The following is a 25,923-nucleotide window of genomic DNA, read 5'->3' as shown; positions in this document are numbered from 1 at the left end:
TATAATTACTTAAAGGTATTTGGCTCTAACTAAAGCTTGTCATAATTTTTTTCGCATCAGGCGGGTCGGCTCTCAAGCTCAATGAGGACCAAGTCACATCTCCAGGTCCTCCTCTGAGAACCTGGGCAAAAAAATATGTGCACCCCTGACTATAATCACTATTCTCAGTCATAGTTGTCACAACAACCCATCATCCATTGCTGTGGAACAGGTAAATAACAGTTGCTACAATATTTTACTCTTTCATAAACAGTCGCGTTGCTGCAACGAGACAGTATATAAGGAGTAAAATATTTACTGACCTAATCAATGTAAAGTAATTAAATTAAGTGAAACTAAAGAGAGCTGTGGTTGACAGCACGGATCACCGTGGACATGTGCAGGAATGTTTTGGTGTCAGAAAAGCGCGAGTTAGATGCGACAGATCTGCGCATGTCTGAAAGAACGGCTAATTTGACTTAAGTGAGATACATCAAGTTAGGAATGTTTTGCAGCCCCAAATTTCAACTTAGGCTCTTATTAGAAAATTGGTGCTCACAACAGGTTGATAAAAAATGAGTTTGGTTCGCTAATCATATTAAGTTATATATTAGCATTTACAGTGTGGAAAGAGAAGAACATTTCAATACAATTACCATCTTTACAGAAGTCTACCAATTCAGACTGCATGGCGAAGTGCCCAGAAAGAAACGCAGATTTTCTGGAGTTTTCCAATGGAACCTGAGGGGAATGTAAATTACAAAAAGCTCTTATCTTTTTTTTTTCCCGAATTTCGTCTAGAAACAGACCAAAGCTCCTTTCACACACTCTGAAACACCAGGAATATCGCGGTTTTAACCGTGCAGTAGTTGTATGTGAGAAACAATTTCCCGGGTCGACTGACACAGAGATAACGCGGACATTTCACAGGTAGCATCTTATTATCATATCCGGGACTTTCCCGGGAAGCGGTGTGCGTGAAAGCAGGCGTTAAATTCCTTGGTCACAGCACAATGGCTGATGACGTAAATATCATGGCGTCCCGATCGTCACTTTCTCTCTCTTCGCAGTAAGACGAAAAACAGTAAACAAACATCAACATAGCAAGCTGGAAATAACTAAATAAAACTGATAACATAACGGAATTAAATTGCAACGGTATCGTAGAGCCGAGGAAGAGATGCGGTCAAGGGTTTAATAAGTACATATTTGCTACTACCACCAAGATCTGTACCCGCGGCGGCTCCACCCGGGCCCGCGCACCGCGCAGCCTTCCTATTCATCGGGGCCTGAGGCCGGGTGAATTAGCGAGCCTCTGTCTGCCGCTGCCCCGCAACAAAAATACACTCGATCACGATTGATGAGCTTGAATTGGCTGCAGTTACGACGTCGGGAACGCTTACTCTGGAACAAACCACGATTTGACCAACATTGTGACAGCAGATGTCGACCAAAAATGACGTAATGTCCGGGTTATAAAATCGAGCCAGCAGCCCTCCCCGCACAGAGAGCGCCAGTGGGCAACACGGGACAAGTCTGTGAAAGTGTCCAACCCTGCGTCATTCTCGGGACATCTCTACATGCATAAAAGCAATGACACAAGTAAATCCCGCGTCAACTTACATGAGAATTTCCCTGGATATGTGTGTGAAAAGTGCTAGAGAGTGTTGCAGTATTTGAGCGATATGTCCATGGTATTAAACTTTACAGAGGAGACCATTATTATAATCAAGGCGAAATGCTACCACTCACAACTTAAAAAGGAGAAACCCTACTGGCCGAATATCTATCTAGTTATAACTTTAGTTACTTAGTAACGTTACATCATGTTCTGTTAGATTTTTGTCCTGAAGCTTTTGTGGCAATGAACAAGCAGTCAATATTTTCCAGAGGTGCAAACTAAACAACTTGATGACTGTCATGACATTCAGTTGTTTATGTGATTGACCATAGAGCCTTATCCATAGCTTGCATTTGGCGAGCTTTCTTTCAGGCTTTAAAAAACACACACAAAAAAATTCCTCCCCCCGATCTTTTAGGATACCTGGTATTTCAAGTACAGATACCCCATGCACAGCGTTAAAGTCGGGTTTTTGCAATTTTAAAGTAGGAAAAAAGATCATGACCACACAGTATATTTCTATGCATCGCTACGGTTGGTGACCGAGTTTACTGATTTGGGGGCGTGGTTTTGCGATAGGTCCATTGGAATTCATTATCGGCAATAGCTTTCTCAAATTCAGCTTCTTGGAGGGTATTGAAAATTTGAAAGGAATTCTATTAACAGAGGAGATTGTGAAATAGAAGTCACAAGACTGCATGTCTAAGCAGCTCTGTTATTGCTGGTTTGAAGTTGCTGAGGTGGCCATTACCATGCAAGAGAAGATAAGACCATGTATGAGATACAATATACTTTGAAACGAAAAAGAAGACAGATAACAATAGATGTGTATTGCTTGTCGTGGGCCATCGCAGGCATTGGAAATGTAACTATGAACTTTGTGTGGGATTTGACTTGCTATAGACTAAGCCCATATACCTCAGTCTTTGGATCCTTTGGAGGTGCCCAGTAAGAGAAAAGGTAGAAGAATAAAAGAATGCAAATGTAACTTCGCTCAAGCACCAGCAAGGAGATTATGTTGTAATAAGAACAAGCTAATGGAAAAGAAGAAATGAGAAGGTGTTGAGGTCACAGGGACAGAACTGGTTATCTTCTTTTGAAAAAATAATTATTTTACCAGTACCGCTGGGATTTCTAGCATAATATATTTTTGCCTTTTCCTTCTGTTTTTTTTTTCTCCATACAGCGTTTTTGCAGCCCTGTATTTGTCACATAATAACACATAATTAACTAACTGCACTCAAGGCTTCTCAGCACCATGCACCCACCTACGCTAATTTCCTATCTTGCAGAAGTGAAGCCTCTAATTACTCTTTGTTTTGTTTAATGTTTCAAGAAAAAAATATATGCAGTGACTTTCAACAATTGACTTTTTGGTATTAAGGCCTTCTCTAACAACTATTGTAGAACTAACCTATTGCATCACAGAATTCAAACGTGCCTCATAAATTGAGGCGTACATCATTCTTTTGAAAAATAAACATTTCCCTCGAAATACTGTAAAAGCCAGGAGTGGCACTTTTGCCTGAGTTATGCTTCTGTGTTGCGGTGACAGCGTAACGACGACAGCGTCAATGAGCATTCGATATTTCTGCGGCAAGGGAACACGTTGCTCTGTAATTCACCGCCAAGCCACTAGAGGGGTGTGGCATTGTGTTTGTACGGTTTTGGGGGACTCTTGTCGACTTCCTCTAGTTTTCTTACAGTTACACAATAATGCCCACGAGTTTTTTTGTTTGCCATTTGGCAATCTTTATAATGTCTTGACAAGACATAGAAGAGGTTGTTATACTTGCGGACCTCTTCGATGATACTCTCGTCGGCTTGGTCCATTTTCGTGTGTAGCACAGTAATGTTTGAAAATGGTGCTGAACTGGAAACAACAGTCTGAGCGGACAGAAAATTTTGGAGGGCTACGACGAAGGGTCGTAAATCGGGTCTGCTTTGGCGGCGTAGGTCTGCCGCAGAAGCATAACTCAGCCTTCAGTGGGGTGCTTAGGGGTGTGACCACCCGATTTGCGGGTGTAAGGTGAGCGTGGTCGGGCGAGGGGAGGGTCAAACAGAAAGGTATGATGATGCACGGAGCTATAATATATTGCGTTTTTTTAAGTGTTTAGATATCTCCGCCAGGCCCCAACCCCTTTTGACCGGTTGTCTGGAGGGCTCCGCAAAAAAATTTGCACCTGCCCCCACACACACGCATACAAGCACACACACCGGACGGACATCTCGAGAACCCACGAAAGTGTGGAGGAGCCCACAAATAATGGTCCACTTGCACACCGTCAATTAGTCAACGGAAAAGAACTTCTGTCACACCTCCAACCATAAACAATGAATGTTGTATTCTTGGGCAAGATACTTTACCCTACATGCCTGTGTGAAAGTAGTGTGAGAACGAGTGGTTGATGGTGGTCAGAAGGGCAGATGACGCAAATTGGCTGCCTTGCTTCTGTCTGACTGCCCCAGGGCAGCTGTGGCTACAGTAATAGTTTACCGCCATCTAGTGTTGAGTGAAAGCATAATGCAATGTAAAGCATCTTTTTGTGTTCTGAAAAGCGCTGTATGAATCCAATGCAATATTATTACTTTTATTAATATTAAACAAACACAAACCGTGACTTCATCGCCGCATTGATTTCTTAATTACTTTGTTTTTATTAACAAGCTGATTCTTCTTTCAATGAAGACGCTAAATCAAATGGTCATATCGGCTCAGCTCAAACTGTTAGCTTGCAGCTGGCTCTGGCTTTCCAGCACATGACCTGAGAAAGACTCATCACTCAAGCTATCTGAATTAGGAACTGCATTCGACATTTTATTTTGCCTAGCCCAAAACTGATAAGACCGTGGTGTTCTCTGACGTTTTAATACATCCTGACTGCACTCAAAAAAAAAAAAAAAATGGTATTTATGAAAGGACCTAATTTCAAGTGGTTTCACACAACTGCTTTAAGTGACTGTTATGTTCTGGAGTTAAATGAAATGTGCCTAAATGATTTAAGTAAGGCTTAATAAACTACCTGAACAAGTTAAGCAATTCCTAATCAGACCTTTTAAATGCAAAATGTGTAACCACACTTAAAAAATGAAATAGTAATTATGCAAGAATCTTATTTCGAGTGGTTACACACAACTGCTTTAAGTAACTTTTAAGTTATGTCGTTAAATGAAAAATACGTAAAGAATTTAAGTAATACGTAATAAAATACTTGAACAAGTTAAGCAATTCCTAGTCAAACCTTTTATATGCAAAATGTGTAACCACCTTTTGTTTTCTTACAATGGGAGTGTTAATTTTAAATATTCATTGTAACGTTATTAATATTCTGGATGAGTCGGGAACCCAATTGCAGAGTATGGGCCTTACTGGCCATTGTACCCTACTGTGCTCATGAGAGGTAACAGAGGCATTTTGCATCCTGCAAGCAAAGAAGTCAGGCTCACTATTTTGCATTATTTTCAAACCAACACACTCCACCAATCTACAGACAACACTACTTACAGTCGTGGTGTGACTTCACCCACAAGTCTTTGTGCCTGCTTTGTTTTCTGACACATGCACTTAAACTGGGTGTGGCTAATTAACTGCTAGTACATTTTAACTCTGCCAGGGGTGTCTGTGGTCAACTCACTGAATTAACACCGCGCCAAGAGCGATCGGAACACTGGTATTGTTGAAACAACATGCAAATCAACACCAATCAACTCAAAAATAATTTACAAAATTAATTTACAACAAAAAAATCAACTCCACAGTCAACAACTCCAAATGTCATGTGACTCGTTACAGGAGAGCTGTCAGCATTGCTGCAGAGATTGAAGAGGTGGGAGGTCATTCCCACCACCATGCTTGACTGTAGGCATGACACACTTATCTTTGTACTCCTGACCTGGTCGCCGCCACACATGCTTGAGACCATCGGAACCAAATAAATTAATATTTGTCTAATCAGACCATAGGACATGTTTCCAGTAATCCATGTGCGTTGTTGACATGTCTTCAGCAAACTGTTTGCGGCCTTTCTTGTGTACGGTCTTCAGAAGAGGCTGCCTCCTGGGGTGACAGCCATGCACACCAATTTGATGCACAGTACGGCGTATGGTCTGAGCACCAACAGGCTGACCCCCCACCTCTTTAATCTCTGTAGCAATGCTGACTGCAGTCCTGTAACGAGTCACATTTTGGAGGGAAAATGACAAGCAGTACTCAATTTGGACATTTAGGGATGTACGTAGTTCCCATGCGGTGTACTCACGTTTGTTGCCAGGGGTTTAGATAGTGATGGCTATATTTTGAGTTATTTTGAGGGGAAAATAAATTAACTCTATTATATAAGCTGCACACAGACTACTTTCATTGTGTCAAAGTGTAATTTTGTAAGTGTTGTCCCATGAAAAGATATACTTAAATATCTGCGGAAATGTGAGGGGTGTACTCACTTTTTGTGATACACTGTTTATACTAAGCAAATGCTTTTTCATAAGCGTTTTGACTCTCTTACGTGATAAATACACCAATGGGTTCAGTAATGTGTAAAAACACAAAACTAATGTGTAAATGTGTACAATGAAAAACACCTATTTAAAAGTTGAAATAGTGTATGTGCATTTCTTTGGAGTGTGGCAGTCCACAAATTAACTCTAGCACAAAGGCACATGGGTAGAACTGACATCACATTTGTCCCAAAATTACAATGCGTTTGTTTTATTTTATGTGTTTAAACATTATTTTCTACATATAATATATTTCTAAGTAATGTGTAATTTGCATATTTAAATTAAATGGTCTTCCTGATACAACCCTCTGGATTTAATCTGACTTGGCACGAGCCTACAGTTTGCACTAGCTTGTGCTCCCCCGATGTAGGGCTGCATTACTATTCGTGTTAATAATTTATCTGGATAATTATCAACAAAGAGGTAGGGCACAGATGAATATAAATTTGCAACACTTTATCTTTTTATATTTCCACAGGTGTTACATTTTTAATGAGCGCTACTAAAGCATTCTCAAGAAATGACAATGCCCCTCCAGTGGGGTGATTTTTTAACTACAGGTTCGGGGCTATGCTGATAACATCCTTGGGGGCTCTGGACTATATCTATTTTTGTCAATCAACTCCCATATGCAAAGGCAACAAAACGCTGTAGGCAATTCTAAGGATATATGGTCAGATGTAACAAATGCAAACAGGACAGTACTTTCCCCGAGAGAAAACACTCACACACAAACACACAAAACACAACTCATCCAATTGCCATTAGCTGTCTCTCTGAGTCAGCATGCATTATTTTACTTGGACATTCGCTCAATGAATCTGAATCAGAGAGTCAATATCACTGAGGTACCACAGACAAAAACCAGAGAGAGAGAGGGAGAATTGGGGAGATAGGGAGCGAGCGAATCACGACAAACTGAGGAATGTACTATAGTTTCATTAGGGCAGTGACTAATGGAACAATCAAACAAAAACCGTACATTTTTTATAACCAAACCAAATTAAGCGCATTCCAAATGCAACGTAAGTGTAACTAACCGTTACAGGACTTTCTATTTAGAAAACCAGTGTTGTTTTTGCCAGCCCTTTTAATTTTCATCTTAGTCTTATGGACGATAATACTAGTTTTAGTCATACTTTGGTCATTTCAAAATGTGGTTTTGTCTTCCTCTAGTTTTTGTTGACAAATCTCTGACTAATTTCATCTATTTTTAGCCTACGTTAACTCAATGTTTTCGCCTGTAAAATTGGAAAGTTTCATACCAAAAATTAAATAAATAATAAAGGTTTCCAAGTTCCAACTATTTCGAATGAACATTGACAGACAAGCACATATTGTAGCATCTACAAGCATCTACAAATCCATCACGTGATAAAACACACTCAGCAGAAAAACTGTGCATTATTTTCAATTAGTTATGCTACGAACTGTGTATAAAAAAAAGACTTTAAGAGGACGCTCGTCGTTAGCAATAGCCTAATGGAAACGGGAACGTGAATGCTATGCTAAAGCTACGAGTTACATTTAGTGTGTGATGATCACTCAGCTCAGACCTTTAAAGGATAAAGCAACATTTCATGTTCTGTATTGCCAAGATAAGAAGACAAATCTTACCGTGTGTGTCTCAAAACAAGCAATGGGGAGACTGGAGAGGACCTTAGTGGGTAAGTTGTGGTATTTTTTATAGGGCTGTCAAATGATTAAAATGTTTAATCGAGTTAATCACAGCTTAAAAATTAATTAACCGTAATTAATCGCAATTCAAACCATTTATAAAATATGCCATATTTTTCTGTAAATTATTGTTGGAATGGAAAGATAACACACAAGACTTGATATTTACATTCAACATACTGTACATAAGTACTGTATTTTTTTTATTATTACAATAAATCAACAAGATGGCATTAACAGTATTAACATTCTGTTAGCAGTGGTGTCCAAACTATTCCACATAGGGCCGCAGTGGGTGCTGGATTTCATTTCTACAAAACAAGATGACATCTTTTCACCAATCTGGTGTCTCACAAGTGTAATCAGTTGATTGCAGTCAGGTGCTGCTTGTTTTAGCACAAACTTCATTGGTTAAACTGCCTGGGTTCGATTGGTAGGAACAAAAACCAGGACCCACAGCGGCCCTTGCGGACAGGTTTGGACACCCATGTGTTAAAGCGATCCATGGCTAGAAAGACTTAAAAACTAATTAATCGTAATTAATCGCAATTCAAACCATCCATAAAATATGCCATATTTTTCTGTAAATTTTTGTTGGAATGGAAAGATAAGACACAAGATGGATATATACATTCAACATACGGTACATAAGTACTTTATTTGTTTATTATAACAATAAATCAACAAGATGGCATTAACATTTTTAACATTCTGTTAAAGTGATCCATGGATAGAAAGACTTGTAGTTCATAAAAGATAAATGTTGGTACAAGTTATAGAAATTTTATATTAAAACCCTTCTTAATGTTTTCGTTTTAATAAAATTTGTAAAATTTTTAAACAAAAAATAAACTAGTAGCTCGCCATTGTTGATGTCAATAATTACACAATGCTCATGGAGCTGAAACCCATAAAATCAGTCGCACCCAAGCCCCAGCAGAGGGTGACAAAACACCAAAAAACACAAGTAACAAGTGGACATGATACTGTGCTGTCACTTTAATCTGTTTAAGCGGGGCATGTGCGTTAAATGCGTCAAAAATTTTTACGTGATTAATTAGAAATAATAATTACCGCCAGTTAACGCAATTTTGACAGCCCTAATTTTTTAGCTTTTTAAATTCCAGAAAGGTTGCTATTTTGGAGTTAAGGGGATACAACAAAAATATACAAAATGCAATTGTTTGCGAAACATGTCCCATCGTAATGTTGTAGGCCTTTTAAGTAAACAGCAACATAAAAGGACATCAAAGAGTTGCGTCGCTTCTTTCAACCTTTAATTGCTGTCTTTGCTTTGGCACCATTTGTTTTATCCCACTGTTTGTCAGTCAAACAGACACCAAATTGCCACCCGACTGAATGAACTGCAGCTTCAGATTCTAATGTAATTTTCTACTACAGCAGGCAGTTAGCCATGGCATCAATTGCTTCTAGCTTTTTATTTTAATAAATGAGAATTTTTTGATGAATTCAAAATGAAATAAATTCAACTCAAAGCAAGGAGAGGGAGGAGTAGGTAAGGTCAGATTTGAATGTCAGTGACATACAAATTATTAAGGAAATTAAATTGTCAAAGATTGATATTGAGGGGAAATAAATTTAGGGTCTCCGAATAATAGAAGGGGAGCGTTATCCTTAGAAGATAGCAATGTTTTAAAGCTTTGAGGTGTCAAGAAATGGGCCAACCAAGTGAAGTGGGGAAAGAAGGCTTGAGGACAAGACTGACTAGGGGAGCATGTGGGAGGGGTTGAGAGCAAAATGAAATCTGAGATGAAGAACTCTGTGTGAGTGTGCCTCAGTTGCCATGGTAACTCTGGATCGCCCCAGCACCTCTACATTCTCATGCAGTGGTCTTCCACCTCTATTCTATACTACCAACGGTACTGTACATTAATGCACACGCTGTTTACCATGCAATATTGATTATTAGAGCAATGGAAAATAGCCCTTAATATAATGCATGCTGAAAACAAACTACGAAGAACAAAATATCAATACTAACAAAGATGCCATAATATCACTGTAGAATAGAATAGAATAGAATAGAATAGAATAGAATAGAATAGAATAGAATAGAATAGAATAGAAAATGAAATCATGCTAAAAGGTTTACTTCACAGTACAATCATGGAGCTATGACTGGTTGGATCTGAATTGAATCAAACATCCATTTATCTGTAAATCCATTTTTTTCATAACACATGATTTGGGTGTGCCAGTTCGCCCTGGGTGATAAAAAAATGGCATTTAATTGACCAGTGCTGCTGCAAATTTTACAAACACTAAATATATCCCTTTAAAATAAATAATTGGCTCACTCTGAACGGACGGGAAGTGACGGGATATGTCGTTCACTTGAGGAAACGAATCCATTCCAGTTCGTTCAGTAAAAAGACTCGTTCAAACAAATCGTTAACTGAATCGTTCGCCCACCTCATCCCCCCGCCCACCCAAACGAATCGTTCGGTTAGTGAACGGGAAGTGACGTTGCCGAACGCATCTTCAAAGACCGCTTAGTAATATAACTAAACGGGAAGTGACGTTGCTTAGTCCCTCCTCCTCTTGCACACAGGGTCCTCATTGGCCGCTCGTCATAGATTCAGAAGTGAGTGACAGACTATATCATTCTGTTTTCGCCGCCTCGTCTCTACCCCGCCGTTGCAATAGCGAGGGAGAATTTCCGCGTCCTTCTGTCGTATTTCTATGGGATCAAAGTCATGGCTCGTGCTTGCATTTTGATTTAGGACACTTTTAAACATTTTCCTTTTGTGGATTTGGGCTCGGGGGCGCACGGACTTTCTCTAGCATGATCTTGATCACATATACATTATTGCCGCTACCAGCCTACGTGACACGCTTGCTGTCACGCAAATAAAAAGAGAAATCGAAAGTTTAATTTCTAAATATGGAACGACCAACACATTATATTTACCTGGCGCTCTGTTGTGTTTTTGTTTTTATGCTCCTCACTGTTATTTTTGGTAACTATTGTTAAAACTAAAGCGTAAATAGCTGGTCAAATGTATTGATCTGAAATGAAAACAATACTACATTTTGATACAAAACAGTTTCATTGCAAATCATTATAAAGATGATTGTATTGAAATATAATTTTTGCACTGGTATTAATAAATAAATAATCCAGTCAGCTTCCCTGTCGTTCCCTTATCTCAGATCGTCAAATGCTGACGAGAAATAATTGTTTAATAATTGCAACACGTCTACTCAGCAAGCTACGAGACTCAACATCATCATCAGCTACAGTTTGCTCTTTACAATGTCGCCTTTTCACTTTCATTAGTCTGTTAAGAAAAATGGAGACATATTGCTAAATCTTCCGTGCCCGCGTGCGTTGTTTTTGGGCGCTTGAGTAGCATATGATGGACGGATGGACATTAATTTTTCAAACCAACAAACACCCGACACGCTCTCACACGAAAAAAATAAATAAAACACTCGTAAAAAATTGACATGTATATACCGTTTCATTGCAAATCAGTATTATGGTCATCATACTAAATATTTTCCTGTGCACATATGAGGTAAACATCGCTGCCATGAAGCTTCCATATGGTGACAGTTCTCCCCCCCAGGACTGCCATCACGCGACCGCAGCTCAGCTTTTGCTCGCCTCGTAGCTACCCGCGAAAGTGTTTTAAACTACTGTAAATTTGATGGTATGTCGTCATATGTAGTCCCGAGTCTGTTGAGAAAAGTAGTACACTAAACCATGCTCGTTAGGTCTGTGTGGTGTTTTTCTGTTTGAGCAGCATATGATAGGCTCCACATTAACAAATATGTGACAAAGTCATTTCCTTTCATTTTTTGACTCGTTCACCGCGTGACTGGAAAGTCAAGTTAGCAACAAGCTCGGTCAGTAGCCGCTAGCCGGAGGACCGAGTAAGTGAACGGGAAGTGACATAACTCAGTCTTGCCCCCTGCCTGCACGCTGGCTGCTTATTGGCCACACGTGGAAGTGACTGACAGACGCTCTGATTCTGTTTCCGCTCTCTCCCCTGCCCGCGATGAGGCTGGCGTCTCATTGGTCGTGCGCGATGTCAAGATTCTGCCGCTTGCTCAACGCCCTCCCACGCAGCAAGCGAGCCCCAGCTTCCTAGTAGTGACGAGATTTGTCGTTCACTTGAGTAAACGAATCCATTCCGGTTCGTTCAGTAAAAAGATTCGTTCAAACAAATCGTTCAACGAATCGTTCGCCCCCCTCATCTCCCTCCCCGCCCAAACGAATCGTTCGGTTACTGAACGAGAAGTGACGTTGTCGAACGAATCACCAAAGACCGCTTCGCAGTATAACTGAACGGGAAGTGACATTGCTTGGTCCCTCCCTCTCTTCCACATTGACCACTCATCGTAGTTTCAGAAATGAGTGACAGGCGGTATCATTCTGCTTTCACAGACAGCCTCGTCTCCCTCCTGCTGCTGCAAAAGCGAGGGAGAACTTCCGCGTCGTCTGTCCTAGTTCTATGGGCTCAAAGTCATGGCTCGTGCTTGCATTTCGATTTAGGACACGGTTAAACATTTTCCTTTTGTGAGGGGAGTAGGGGGCGGGGGCGCACGGACTTTCTTTAGCAGGTTCTTGATCACACATACATATACAGCATGTTTGCTGTCACGAAAATAAAAATACATCGAAAGTTTAATTTCTGAATATGGAACGACCAACACATCATATTTACATCTCGCTCTGTTGTATTTTTGTTTTTTAGTATTAAGATGATCGTGTTGAATTTTTGCACTGGTATTAATAAATAAAATAATCCGGTCAGCTCCCCTGTCGTCCCCGCATCTCAGATCGTCAAATGCTGACATAGACATATTGCGACATCTCCCGTGTCCGCGTGCTTTGTTTTTGGGCGCTTGAGTAGCACATGATGGACGGATTGACATAATTTGTCAAACCAACCAACACCTGACACGAGAAAAAAAAAAAAAACACTCGGAAAAAAATTACATGTATATACAGTTTCATTGCAAATCAGTATTATGGTGATCATATTGTTTTTTTGCACTGGTATTAATAAATAAAATAATCCGGCCAGCTCCCCTGTCGTCCCCGCATCTCAGATCGTCAAATGCTGACGAGAAATAATTGTTAGCTCTTTACGATGTCGCCTTTCTACTCTCATTAGTCTGTTAAGAAAAATGTAGACATATTGCGACATCTCCCGTGTCTGCGTGCGTTGTTTTGGGCGCTTGAGTAGCACATGATGGACGGATTGACATAATTTGTCAAACCAACCAACACCCGACACGCTGACACGAAAAAAAAAAAAACACTCGGGAAAAAATTGACATGTATATACAGTTTCATTGCAAATCAGTATTATGGTGATCATACTCAATATTTTTTTCTGTGCACATATGAGGTAAATATCGCTGCCATGAAGCCTCCATATAGTGACAGTTCTCTGCCCGCTTCACTGCCGTCACGCGACCGCAGCTCAGCTTTTGCTTGCCTCGTAGCTACCCGTGTTTTAAGTTACTGTAAATTTGATAGTATGTCGTCATAGGCAGTCACGAGTTTGTTGAGAAAAGTACTACTCTTAACAATGCTCGCTAGATTTGTGTGGTGTTTTTGTCTGTTTGAGCAGCATTTGATAGGCTCCACGTTAACAAATATGTGACAAAGTCATTTCCTTTCATTTTCTGATTCGTTCACCGCATAGTCATTACTGGAAAATTAAGTTAGCAGCAAGCTAGGTCAGGAACCAGAGGACCGAGTCACTGAACGGGAAGTGACAAAACTCAGTCTTGCCCCCCTGCCTGCACGCTGGCTGCTTATTGGCCACACGTGGACGTGAGTGACAAACGCCCTGATTCTGTTTCCGCTCCCTCCCCTGCCCGCGATGAGGCTGGCGTCTGATTGGTCGTGTGCGATGTCAGAAGACGCTGCCGCTTGCTCAACGCCCTCCCACGCAGCGAACAAGCACCACCTTCATAGAACGAATCAGTGCAGATGATGATTAGTTCGGTCTCGTTCACCAAAACAATTCGTTCAAAAAGAACGAATCGTTCGCGACCGATACAACACTACTTCCTAGAACTAATCAGTGCAGAAGGTGATTAGTTCGGTCTCGTTCACCCAAACAATTCGTTCAAAAAGAACGAATCGTTCACGACCGATACAACACTATTAAATAGACAACCATAGAACCCGTGCACAAGGAGTGCATGGAAAGATCAATCTTTGTTTATTGATTTTTGGAAAAGATTTTATTATAATCAACATTCTTAATCTTAGCAGTAGATTAATAAGATTCCATTGTGCTTGTCCTCATTGCGATTGGGGATAGCTTAAACCTTCTATACCATCTTATTGTATTGACCAGGAGAGACAAGAAGAACACAGTAACTATGTGCGTAAAAGTTCCAACTGAGATTGGAATCCAGATCTCAAGACTGCAATGCCACCATTCTGGATTGAAAACTATTTAATATAATACTAACAGCATTTTACGATATGTATACAGAGATTCTACATAAAAGGAAAAAACATGTTTCATGATGTAAAAATATTCCAAATCGACATTTCCTCATTAAACATTCCATAAACACCTCTTTTGTCGATTCAAAATTCTTTTAGCGTGAAATAAGCATTGCAAAAGGTTCAAACGTTATGTCACCAAAACATAAAAAATGATCTCAAAATGTAGCATGACTATAATTCATTTCTATTACCGTTTTCCTAAATATCCACATGGGGAATCCCCAACCTTCAGGTATCAGTACAAAGATTCCCTCAAGCTAATGCCATAACCAGTTAGGTTTTGTCTACACGAGGACAGATAAATTTCTCCAGGGTATTTTGCTGACTATTTTTATACCTGTCAGCACCACGTTTAAGGTGCACTTAAGGACACCCCCCCCACCCCGCTTCTGCAAGGTACGCCTGCATTTGCGCAAACTACGCATGCGTAGAAAGGAGCAGCCTCATGTGTTACGTCATCACCCGCGCGGTTTACCTCTGAACCAAAAATGTATTACTCGCCAGTGGGAAATTTCGACATAGTTACTAGGGACGTTACAATCGATGCTCGGTTGTGCACTCACCAGTCGTAAATAAGAATTAGAAACATATGGTATAAAATAAAAAATAAAAAAAAGAAACATATGGTGTTGTGTGGCGCTGCGTATATTTCCTGGAAGCCGCAACCAGGAGTGCTTGTGCATAACAGTGGCGATCCTGGCAGTGGCGACAGTTTTGACAGGCAGAAATGTCATATAAAAAACTGATCGCGAGCCTCTGTGACTGGGGGTAGCATGCAGTTAACTTTTCATGGTTTTATTTTCCCCTACACATTTTTATATACTCCAGTTCAGTCTGGCTAATCGGAGAGTTAATGCGGGAGACAAGCTCTCTAATAAAACGCTCATCTCCGTGTAATCCGTGATGAGAGGACCACCATTGGGCACAGAAATAAAGCATATTATATCGACACACGTTTGAAAGTTCAAGAAAATTGTGTGGATGCTTTATCAGCTCTTCGCCTGGTGCGAGCCGGCCGGTACCACATTTAAGATTAAGGGTTGGTGGAGAGGCATATGCACTCATCAAAAGAGCCAGAAATCACTCTAGACATAGGTTCATGACACATGTTTTACACTCTAGATGATCAACTGTAAACAATGACTGTTGAAAAGAAAAGAGGAGCAGGTATGCCATGTCTTGATCGTCCGCCTCCATTGTTTACAATGCCGGCGTGCCGCACTAAAAATGGTGATAGCAGGCTCCATGACGTCACTTTCTTAGTATCCGATTGTTGTACGGAGACAGCAGTTAATATTAAGCGGTGAGTAATATTGCCAGGAGGTATATTATTGTAGCTGACATTCCATATAGTCTAACTAATTACACGTTTAAGGCCATTATCCGTCCTAGTGTAGATGTAGCCTTAGTTTTAATGTCGTTATGAGCTAAAATTGGGCACCCTTGTGTTTAGCTCAATGGTCTGAGCACACTGCTGCCTTTGTAATGTCCAGGATTCGGTTCCAGTTGTGGATGGTCTCAGGAAGAGCATCCGGGAGAAAACTCTGTGTGCTAAATCTACAATGTTTCGCTGTGTGGGATCTTTCTCCATGCACCAAAATTAGGCAGGCAAGGTGTAAAGATTTTCTATGATAAAAAGCATTAACTCATTGCTATGTGAAGACACCAGACTCTGGTCTTGCACAGTGTATAGTTCTTTACAGTTTATCAATGGCAGCACAATGTACATTTCTCTTACAGCCTATATCTTTCGTGATTTCACTTAGACTGTCCTATGCAACCCAACTATAGTAACAAGTAAATGAACTGAAAGGTTGTAATCGGAGACCATGATCTCACTAGGAACATTCAGTTACATAGCAATCATTTGGAGGCCCCGGGGACGACCCAGGATACCCTGGAGAGACTATGTCTCACGGCTGGCCTGGGAACGCCTTGGGATCCCACTAGAGATTGGGGAGAGGGAAGACCCGACCCCGGATTAAGCGGAAGATAATGGATGGATGGATGGATGGATGGATGGATGGATGGATGGATGGATGGATGGATGGATGGATGGATGGATGGATGGATGGATGGATGGATGGATGGATGGATGGATGGATGGATGGATGGATGGATGGATGGATGGATGGATGGATGGATGGATGGATGGATGGAGCAATCTTTTTGGCAGTGTAATTATTAATAATAAAGAATGATGAATTCAATCACTAAAAGTGACACATATTGTCCACATGGATCAGGTGCACAATTTTAGAGAAAAAGAAAGAAAGTGGACAAAAAAAGCAGACGACTCAGGTATTAAAATAGCTTTATTCTTGAGGTACCACTGTTTATTGTAAAGAAATACAGTGTATCACAAAAGTGAGTACACCCCTCGCATTTCTGCAGATATTTAAGTATATCTTTTCATGGGAAAACACTGACAAAATGACACTTTGACACAATGAAAAGTAGTCTGTGTGCAACTTATATAATAGAGTTAATTTATTTTCCCCTCAAAATATAGCCATTAATATCCAAGCCCCTGGCAACAGAAGTGAGTACACCGCATGGGAACTACGTACATCCCTAAATGTCCAAGTTGAGTACTGCTTGTCGTTTTCCCTCCAAAATGTCATGTGGCTCTTACAGGAGTGCTGTCAGCATCGCTGCAAAGATTGAAGAGGTTGGGGGGGTCATTCTCACCACCATGCTTGACTGTAGGCATGACACACTTATCTTTGTACTCCTCACCTGGTCGCTGCCACACATGCTTGAGACCATCGGAAACAAACAAAATAATATTCGTCTCATCAGACCATAGGACACGGTTCCTGTAATCCATGTGCTTTGTTGACATGTCTTCAGCAAACTGTATGCGGGCTTTCTTGTGTGCCGTCTTCAGAAGAGGCTTCCTCCTGGGGTGACAGCCATGCACACCAATTTGATGTAGAGTACAGCGTCTGGTCTGAGCACTAACAGGCTGACCCCCCCACCTCTTCAATCTCTGCAGCAATGCTGACAGCACTCCTATAACGAGTCACATTTTGGAGGGAAAATGACAAGCAGTAATCAATTTGGACATTTAGGGATGTACGTAGTTCCCAAGCGGTGTACTCACTTTTGTTGCCAGGGGTTTAGATAGTAATGGCTATATTTTGAGTTATTTTGAGGGGGAAATAAATTAACTCTATGCATACAGACTACTTTTCATTGTGTCAAAGTGTCGTTTTGTCAGTGTTGTCCCATGAAAAGATATACTTGAATATCTGCAGAAATGCAAGGGGTGTACTCACTTTTGTGATACACTGAACTAATGCCAACTTCAGTTTGTGACTATGTGTGACAGCTACTGAAAAGCATAGATAGATAGATAGATAGATAGATAGATAGATAGATAGATAGATAGATAGATAGATAGATAGATAGATAGATAGATAGATAGATAGATAGATAGATAGATAGATAGATAGATAGAATCAGTAAAACACATGTAAACCTGAACTTATTTTTCAATTCCCATGCATAATTTGTTTTTGCTGCTGCTCAATATGTCAGTGATTCTCATACTGATATGAAGTACTAGTAAATCTTACACATACTGTACATACAGGCCACAGGTAACAATTTCTAGACGGTGGGCCTCAAATGCAAAGGATAAGGACCAACAACAAAAAAAAGAAACTTCTGATACAGACTGTGTGGTCCCCAGGTAATTTATTCCTGGCTGCCACAGTTGATAAAATTCAAAGTTTCCCATAGGATTCAATAGAAAATGCATACGGGTCATTTTGGACCCACTTACAGAAGAGGCTGGGTTTATTGTTTTAGTTATGGTTTTGATAATTGATGAAGTTGTGTCTTGATCACTTTACTGGAGCAGTATAATTCATTTACGATTCATCAAAATAGGTTAAGCCATAGGTCAATAAGCACAAGCATTATTTATACATGAAATAAACTGGATTATACAGTAAGGTGCACTGTCAAATTTGGGGGAAAAATAAAGTGTGAAAGATATGGTAATATTGACTAATCCGAGTAGAGAGTTGTGTATGCCACCCTCTAGTGGTTGGCCGCCATTACTGGGGTGTTTGTGCACCTATAGCAGCCCTGCGTCAGTCAATGTAAACTGTAACGTTAACTACTGTTGGCTGTGTGTTGTGGGCGGCACACCTCAGCAATGGTGGAAGGGGTACTTCCGGTTGTTTTGCCCGGATTAGTCAATACAGTAAGTGTTGGCCCACTATCATAACTTTCTCTTCTTAGATCTATTGCCACGTACAGCATGCATGCTGGTTTTCTTTATCTTTTCCTTTCAAAGAAACTCATGGTGAGGAGGTATCACTGTACACCTCTTCTCTTCCCTTTGTCTCTGTTATCTCCATCTTGTCATGACTGCTAAAATACACAGCTGAAATTGTCCATCAGATGCTGGATGATAGAGAGCCGGTAATAGGGTTGGACTCAGAGTCTGACATTTCCTCTCCAGAGGACACAGAATAGGAATCTTTAAGTCTAATTTATCATGTTCATTTGGATTTCCAGATGGTCCACCGTGACTACCACCTTGACAATAGTCCAGGATCTCGTCATCAGAAATCTCAGACTTGATTCCAACGTTGTTACCGCCTTTCCGTTATCCATCATCTGACAGACCATTTGAACCATGTATCTAGCAGCCTTGACATCTTGGCGATAACAGAAGCAAGAGGAACCACTCTGTTCATTTAGTTTGAAACAAACACTCCCAGGTGCTGAGACCCTTGAGCACAATGAAACCTGCTCCTCTTGACCCAGGGTCAGGAACCTGCAGCTCGCAAGCCGCATGCGGCTCTTTGAACCCTCTGATGCGGGTCAGTTTTTTGTTAAATAAATGGATAGTTGATTAGAAAATTATTTTGCTGCTTGCAAGATTTAACAAAGAAGTTTAACTTCCTTTTAGCAATGCTGATCAAGTCAGGCTCACTCTTTGTTTTGTTTGTTAACAGAACACTCATGCAGGTCTTGAAGTCATCAACTATGTAAAGTCGCGAGTGTTCTGTGGATAAAATTGTATGAAAAATGAGCAACTAGTACTGTGGGAACTGCATCGAAAGGTTAACTGTTGTTGAACCCTGCGCTTTATTTTCTGTGGAAGCAAGAGATGAAGAAACCAGCAAGCATGCTGCACATATTAGTGCTTGCCGCGGGCTGCAAAATTATAAATGGCGAGCTCCAAATAAATGGCTCAAGGGCTGGAATTTGGACGCACCTAATGTTAATGAGAAGGACTTACGAAACACAAAAGACACTTCTGATCTGGTCTGTGTTATCAACAGTTCATTTATTGTTGACAGCCACAGTTGATAAGAATAGAAGGTTCCCATTTGTTTCCATAGAAAATGCATGTGCATTGACAAACTTATGGAAAGCTCTGGAATAATAATGCAAAAACTACAATTTCTTAAAATGTGTAAAAGCTTTTTTTTTTTTTTTTTTTTGTAAAAATATTTTTGAGGAATTCCTAGGAAATAAACGATAACCATTTTTCATTTTCAAGAAAAAGTGACCGGTTCTTTTTTGACTTATACATCAAAAGTAAATACAGTGAGTTTCAATAATGATTTTCTCTTTACAGTCATTATTGCTGATCCGTCAAGAGATGGTGGTTTCCCAGAAGAAGCTTGCTGACTATTGTGAAGCATTGAAGCAATACCTGAAGAATGTCTCAACTCAGAGAGACTGCTTTCAGTATGACTTTTTTAAATGGTCTTTCTTTATCCACTCAAAACCTGACCTATGTGACTAAAGGTTTCAGAAGCCCTTTAGCATCAAACAACTATGGTGTAATCTTTCCTCCATCTAAACATTATCAGGTCATCAACATCTTATTCCCATGTCATCACATCTAGCCTTCAACGCAAAACAGTCCTGACCATGAGTTGTCCTTCCTCCTAATCATCCATCCTGCTACCTAAAACATAGGGTACTGCTAGTTTTATAAGGTTAGCTGGACCCCTAATGCGCACATCCTGATCTGTGTTTAAATACTAACTATAACATGGATGTGTGGAAAGTATTGTATAACAGTTAATATTTTTCCTAAAAAGAAGCCCAAATGTGTTCCTTATCAACGAAATGAAAGATAGTTACTACATTATCCCTAATAGTAAGATCTTAATTAAGTATTTATCATCTGCTGAACATTTCCTCCCACCATTACAAATGAATAAGACATCTCATCTCTTCTTCTCTATGACTCATGCAGTGGTGGATGAAATTTTATACTGAATTTTAAAAAGTACAAGTATCAACTAGCATGCATTGCAAGCGCTACAGATGTAAATGACGATCAATGTTCATGAAATTCATGTTCTGTGCTAATTATTTCTTCAGTTACTGTTCTAGTTGTTTCATTAATTGCTAGCTATGGTATTTGGTGACACTTTATTTGACAGTGGTGCCATAGGAATGTCATAAGACCATCATAAGTATGACATGGGACTGCTATGAGCATTAATCAGTGCTTATGACATATGACATTTTGTGTTATCCAGCATCTCCCTTTTGATGTAAAAGATCCGAGCTGGACATAAATAGAGTTAGTGATATAATTTGCCAGGTAACACTTAATTGATTCATTCATTTACGCCCATGATAGTGTCATGTCGTAAATATGACGGTCTTACGGCAGGCTTATGACTCCGCTGTCAAATAAAGTGTTACCTATTAACCCAATAAATCAACAAATAAGCCGCACTGGACTGTAAACCACAGGATTCAAATGGAGGGAAAAAAGCTCTTATCTGCTGCTTATAGTCTGAAAATTACGTAATATACTTATGTATATATAGTTTATATACATACATAAATACATACATACATACATACAGAGATCTAAGTCAATATTCAAAGAAAGAACCAGAAAAATTATTGACCTGTCAGTTTTATTTAAAACTGTCCAGAGTGGGAAAAAAACAAGCAATAAAAGTAACTGCACTGTAAACAGAAGCTTAACAAGCTTAAAAACTCTAAAACGTAGCTTAATGGCGGATTGCAAGCAACTATCAGGAGCATACCGCTACCTACTGTACAATAGTGTGGTGGTTTTTATTGGCCAATATCTTGTTCACCTGCCTAATCTTGCTCGTACTCATGTTGCTGCCTCTAGTGCGCAGTTATGGTATAGCTGCATGGGGCTTATCGATTGCATTGGAGGCATGAAAACGAAACAATCAATTTACAATGAGAAAAAAATGAAAACAAGCAAAAGTAACCTGTAACACAGGCGAAAATTTGAAAAATAGTGGAGTAAAAAGTACAGATACCTGCTGTAAAATGTAGTGAAGTAAAAAGTACGACTTCATATTTGTACTCAAGTAAAGCACAGATACACGAAAATGCATTTAAGTACTTGTTACTTCCACCACTGGACACATGTCATATGCAGGTCCTGTTATTCCTGCTGTGCTTGAGTGTGTTGTGATTTTTGTTTGGCTTGTTCAACTTTCAAGTGTTTTTAAGAAGGCAAACAATTTTTCCAACATTTTTTCTTATAGCCGCCTAACTATTTCGTGGAATTCTATTTGGGTTTTTTTTCTATTGAATGTGACTTTAAAAGTCACTAAAAACCTGAACAGTTATCTCTTGTGTCTAATTATCTCGTTCGTTACTGTGTCCTTATCCTGGACATGACATTTCCTGATATGTTCAACTCTTTTCCAGTGTGACCGCAGTGCGTCTGCCAGATGGTTTATCCTTTGTCATATATGAGTTCTGGGACGGAGAAGAAGAGTGGAAAAGGTACGATGCTAGACAAATTAGGTGATTGACTGAAAGAAAGCCATTTCAAAGTAATACATTCATTAGAATGCATAGGAAATACTAATGTGCAAATGTAGAGTGAAGGGGATCCATTTCTTCATACTTTTCCTTGACTTTGCATGTTTGACATTTCAATCATGTTTGGATTGAAAATTAAATTGAATTATGAGAGTCTAAAAAAACTGAAATGTGTCAAGGCTGCTGGTGCTGATGTACCCTACTGCCTCTCGTTTGTTTCTGCTCTGCCACTCACATACAGTACCAGATACTCACTGCCATTAATATTTAAAGTCCTACAGGAATAGCCGAGGCCTATATTTTGCAGGCTGAGTGTTTGTGTGCCTGGATGTGCAAACTCAACCACATTTGCTCACCACTGTGTTTCTAGGCATCTACAGTCAGGCCCCAACAAAGCCTTTCAGCATGTGAAAGTGGACACGCTGTGCCAGCCAGAGGCCATTTCCTCTGTCGCCGTGCCAGGTTGGTGCTTTAAAAAGACATTTAAAGACCAGAATTAGGTCATACAGATTTCTGGTTTCCTGTATGACAATTCTGTTACATTTTAACCCAAATGATTCCACATCAAGATATTGCACACTTATTTGATGAATAATGAAATGCTCCCGAATTTCTCAATCCATTCAAATCATTCCAATGTCTGTTTCATAAAACACAGAGCACTGTATTTCACGGACATATGTCACACTTTTTTACATGGTATAGTGGGGCCTGTGATTTAAACTTGGGTGCAACTCAAATAGTTATTATTTTATTATTACAGTGGTACCTCTACATATGAATTTAATTTGTTCCAGGACATGCTTTGTTAGTCGAAATGGTTGTATGTCAAGCGGGATTTTTCCATAACAATACATTATAATTTGATGAATTTGTTCCACAGCCCAAAAACCTATGCCAAATCCTTAAAAAATACTGGCGGTACAATTACAAATATCAATTACACATTACCAAAGCAAATACATGATACAAATACAAATACAAATAATAATACAGTAGTACGTCGACATACGATCGCTTCGACACACAATCTTTTCGACATCCGACGTAAAATTTGACTCGCCGTTTGTTTCTACATCCGACGACATGCTCTAAATACGATGACCTATGACAGCACCGCAGTTTCTTTGTTTTCCTGCAAGACGGACGCATTCAGATTTTCTTGTAAGAGGAATCAACATGGGTTCCAACAAGGCTAGTGCAGGAGGTGGAAAAAAAGGAAAGAAGGTGATGCTTACCGTTACCAATGACATTAGGATAGATATGATAGTAAATATTTTTTATTTTGAAAAATATGGTATTACATATATCATTGTTCCCCAGAAAAATCCCATTTCAAGGGAATGAGAGGATTAAGAGTTCCCCCTTTTTTGTATGTATCCCATACTGTCTTTAATCATGCATTATTCATTTTGTAAAATGCCTACCCTAACAATATTTGAAGATGGAGATGAAGAGAGAGATTTTCATGATATATCCCAGATGGTACTGGCTAATTGCTGGAATCATGCAGTGAAGTTTAATAAGCTTTATGTCACTGTGTTTTTTTTTGTTTTATTTTGGCTTTTCATCTTTTTCATTTTGTAAACCACTGACTGGTTTTGGAACAGTTTATATTGTCTTCACTTTGAGTAAGAACCAAGTTCAAGAAAAAGAAAAAAAAGCTCCAAACTAAGGCTTCAACAACCAATCAATTAAATAGATTAAAATCAATTAATAAAAAAATTAGTTGCCAACTAATCTGAGAAATGTTTTTTGCCAGCAGCTAAGAGCAGTCCTGTTTGGGTCCTTGAGTGTAGTGTGAGGCTGCGCGTACCAGTGATTAGAGCAAGAGAGAGAGTTCACTGCTACGTTTAGGTTGGGTTGCTGAATCAACAATACAGTATTACGAAGCGTCGTGAGTAGGATTGGGAACCTCTTGGTACCTCACGATACGATGATCTGATGATATGGAAATACAACGATTATCGATACATTTGTAGAATATCCTTGAATGATTTTCTGACCAACAACTTATAAACAGAAAAACAAGCTTCTGCTGTGAATTGGAATGAGTTTATCACTAGTAGACGTCCAATCCATTTGAAATGGGAGGGTCATTCGTTCATTCGCTGCCATCCCTACCATCTCAAATGGATTGAACGTTTATGGCCGTCAGTGGCAGCCAATGCCAGGCAATGAGGTAATTTTGGGCCATTTAAGGTCATTTACCTGTTGATCTTCAGTTACGTCCTGTTGATTTTGGGGTATTTTATGGGTCACTTCCTGTTGATTTTGAGTTACAGAACAGGAAGTGACCTGGGAATCACCCAAATGAATAGGCAGTGCCCTAAAAACCCCCAGTCTAAAAGGATTGGGCATTGTGCACCGTCAATGCAGCCTTAGAGTTAACTGAGACTGTTTTGGTGGAAGATTTTGGTAGCAACTTGTTGGTTCCTTTTTATATTTTTTTCATTTAGACATTGACACCTTTTTAAAGGGATATCTCGATTCTTGGCAGGATTATATCAATAACCTTTTGGGATACAAAGTATCACGATATATCACCATTTCGATATTTTTTCACATCCCTAGTCGAGAGTTAAATCCTCTTTTGTGTTGTCAGATCCAGTGCGCCTCCATCAGAGGTCAGTAAATAAAGACAATTGTATTGTTTGTATTCTTTGTTCTACTTGGCACGGAGCGCTAAGGTAGTTAGCGATTGTGCTAATCACTGTCCAAACTTCCTGTTTGTCTTGTGTTTCGGAGAAGCACAAATTGTCATACAAGAGAGTATGCTTTGAAATTGTATTTGGACTTAATTTAGGAACAACTGTTTGATAAACAAAACTGATTCTTTACAGTCTGCCTCCTTCTTATTCAAATTTTTTTGTTCAGTTTGTTTAAAGAAATAAATGAGTCATTGACACAATTAATAAAAGTGCTTTTCCCACGAGAAAAAAAAAGTCAATGGGCGGCACTTTTTTAATTTGAATGAACAGGACTTGTGTCTGATTTGTGTACGCAGATATTTTTTTTTACACTTATTACAGTTGTAGACTACAGTTAAGTCAGGAAGCTGTAATAAAATTGTTTTGAAGGAAATCCATTTTGTGTTCCTTGTTACATACGACATGCCTAAAACAACTTCAAATTTAATTGTGAAGTCATTTGAAAAGAGTAACATTTATCCGATGAATTGATTAATCGTTTAATTAATCGTTCATAAAAAGTAATCGTTAGTTTCAGCCCTACTCCAAAGCATGACATTGCTACCACTGTGCTTTACTGTTTGTATAGTGTTGTTTTGGTGACGAGTACTGAGTCGGGGGCAGTCATTATCAGCACAAAATCGTAAGATTAGAGAAATGTCCATTTTACGACGTGCTCTATGACTGAGTGGCAACTTTTCCAGCGTGTAATCTGTTTTTCGAATATGCTTCAGCAACCCACGACTCTGACAAGTATAAGCGATGTGAAAAATGGATGGATGTACAGATGAATGTATTTAGTGATAAGCGTTATCAAGTAAACAAGACAGTTTAAAATCTTGGAAAACAGTAAAATACAGCTAAAATACAAGTACATTAAAAATCTGAAATGTATGAACGATTTGTATGCATTTACTTTACAGTGTCTTGCCTAATAAAAGATTTCCAATATCAGTGTACTAAATACTAATTTTTCATGTTAAGTCGCACACACTAAAACTGTAGAATAATATCAATACCACAGAGATTGCTGGTTGAGTACCGTAATTTTCGCAGTATAAGGCGCACCAGACTATAAGCTGCCACCCACCAAATTTGAAACGAAAACGGCATTTGTTCATAGATAAGCTGCACTGGACTGT

At 39.5% G+C, this 25,923-nt stretch overlaps 1 protein-coding gene across 1 annotated transcript in view; it reads left to right on the top strand.

The window, feature by feature from the left end:
• necab2 (N-terminal EF-hand calcium binding protein 2) overlaps positions 1–25,923 on the top strand; it is a 215,559-nt gene that overhangs the window by 181,468 nt on the left and 8,168 nt on the right. Inside the window, exons 10-12 of the mRNA XM_057836566.1 lie at positions 19,888–20,000; positions 21,975–22,052; positions 22,462–22,553. Of these exons, the coding sequence (XP_057692549.1) occupies positions 19,888–20,000; positions 21,975–22,052; positions 22,462–22,553 (283 nt within the window). The remainder of the gene's footprint in view (positions 1–19,887; positions 20,001–21,974; positions 22,053–22,461; positions 22,554–25,923) is intronic.

The sequence above is a fragment of the Corythoichthys intestinalis genome, chromosome 5 (assembly GCF_030265065.1).
Source record: "Corythoichthys intestinalis isolate RoL2023-P3 chromosome 5, ASM3026506v1, whole genome shotgun sequence".
Lineage (NCBI taxonomy): Eukaryota > Metazoa > Chordata > Actinopteri > Syngnathiformes > Syngnathidae > Corythoichthys > Corythoichthys intestinalis.
Note: the sequence above shows the minus strand (reverse complement) of the source record. Positions and strands in the feature narration are given on the sequence as shown.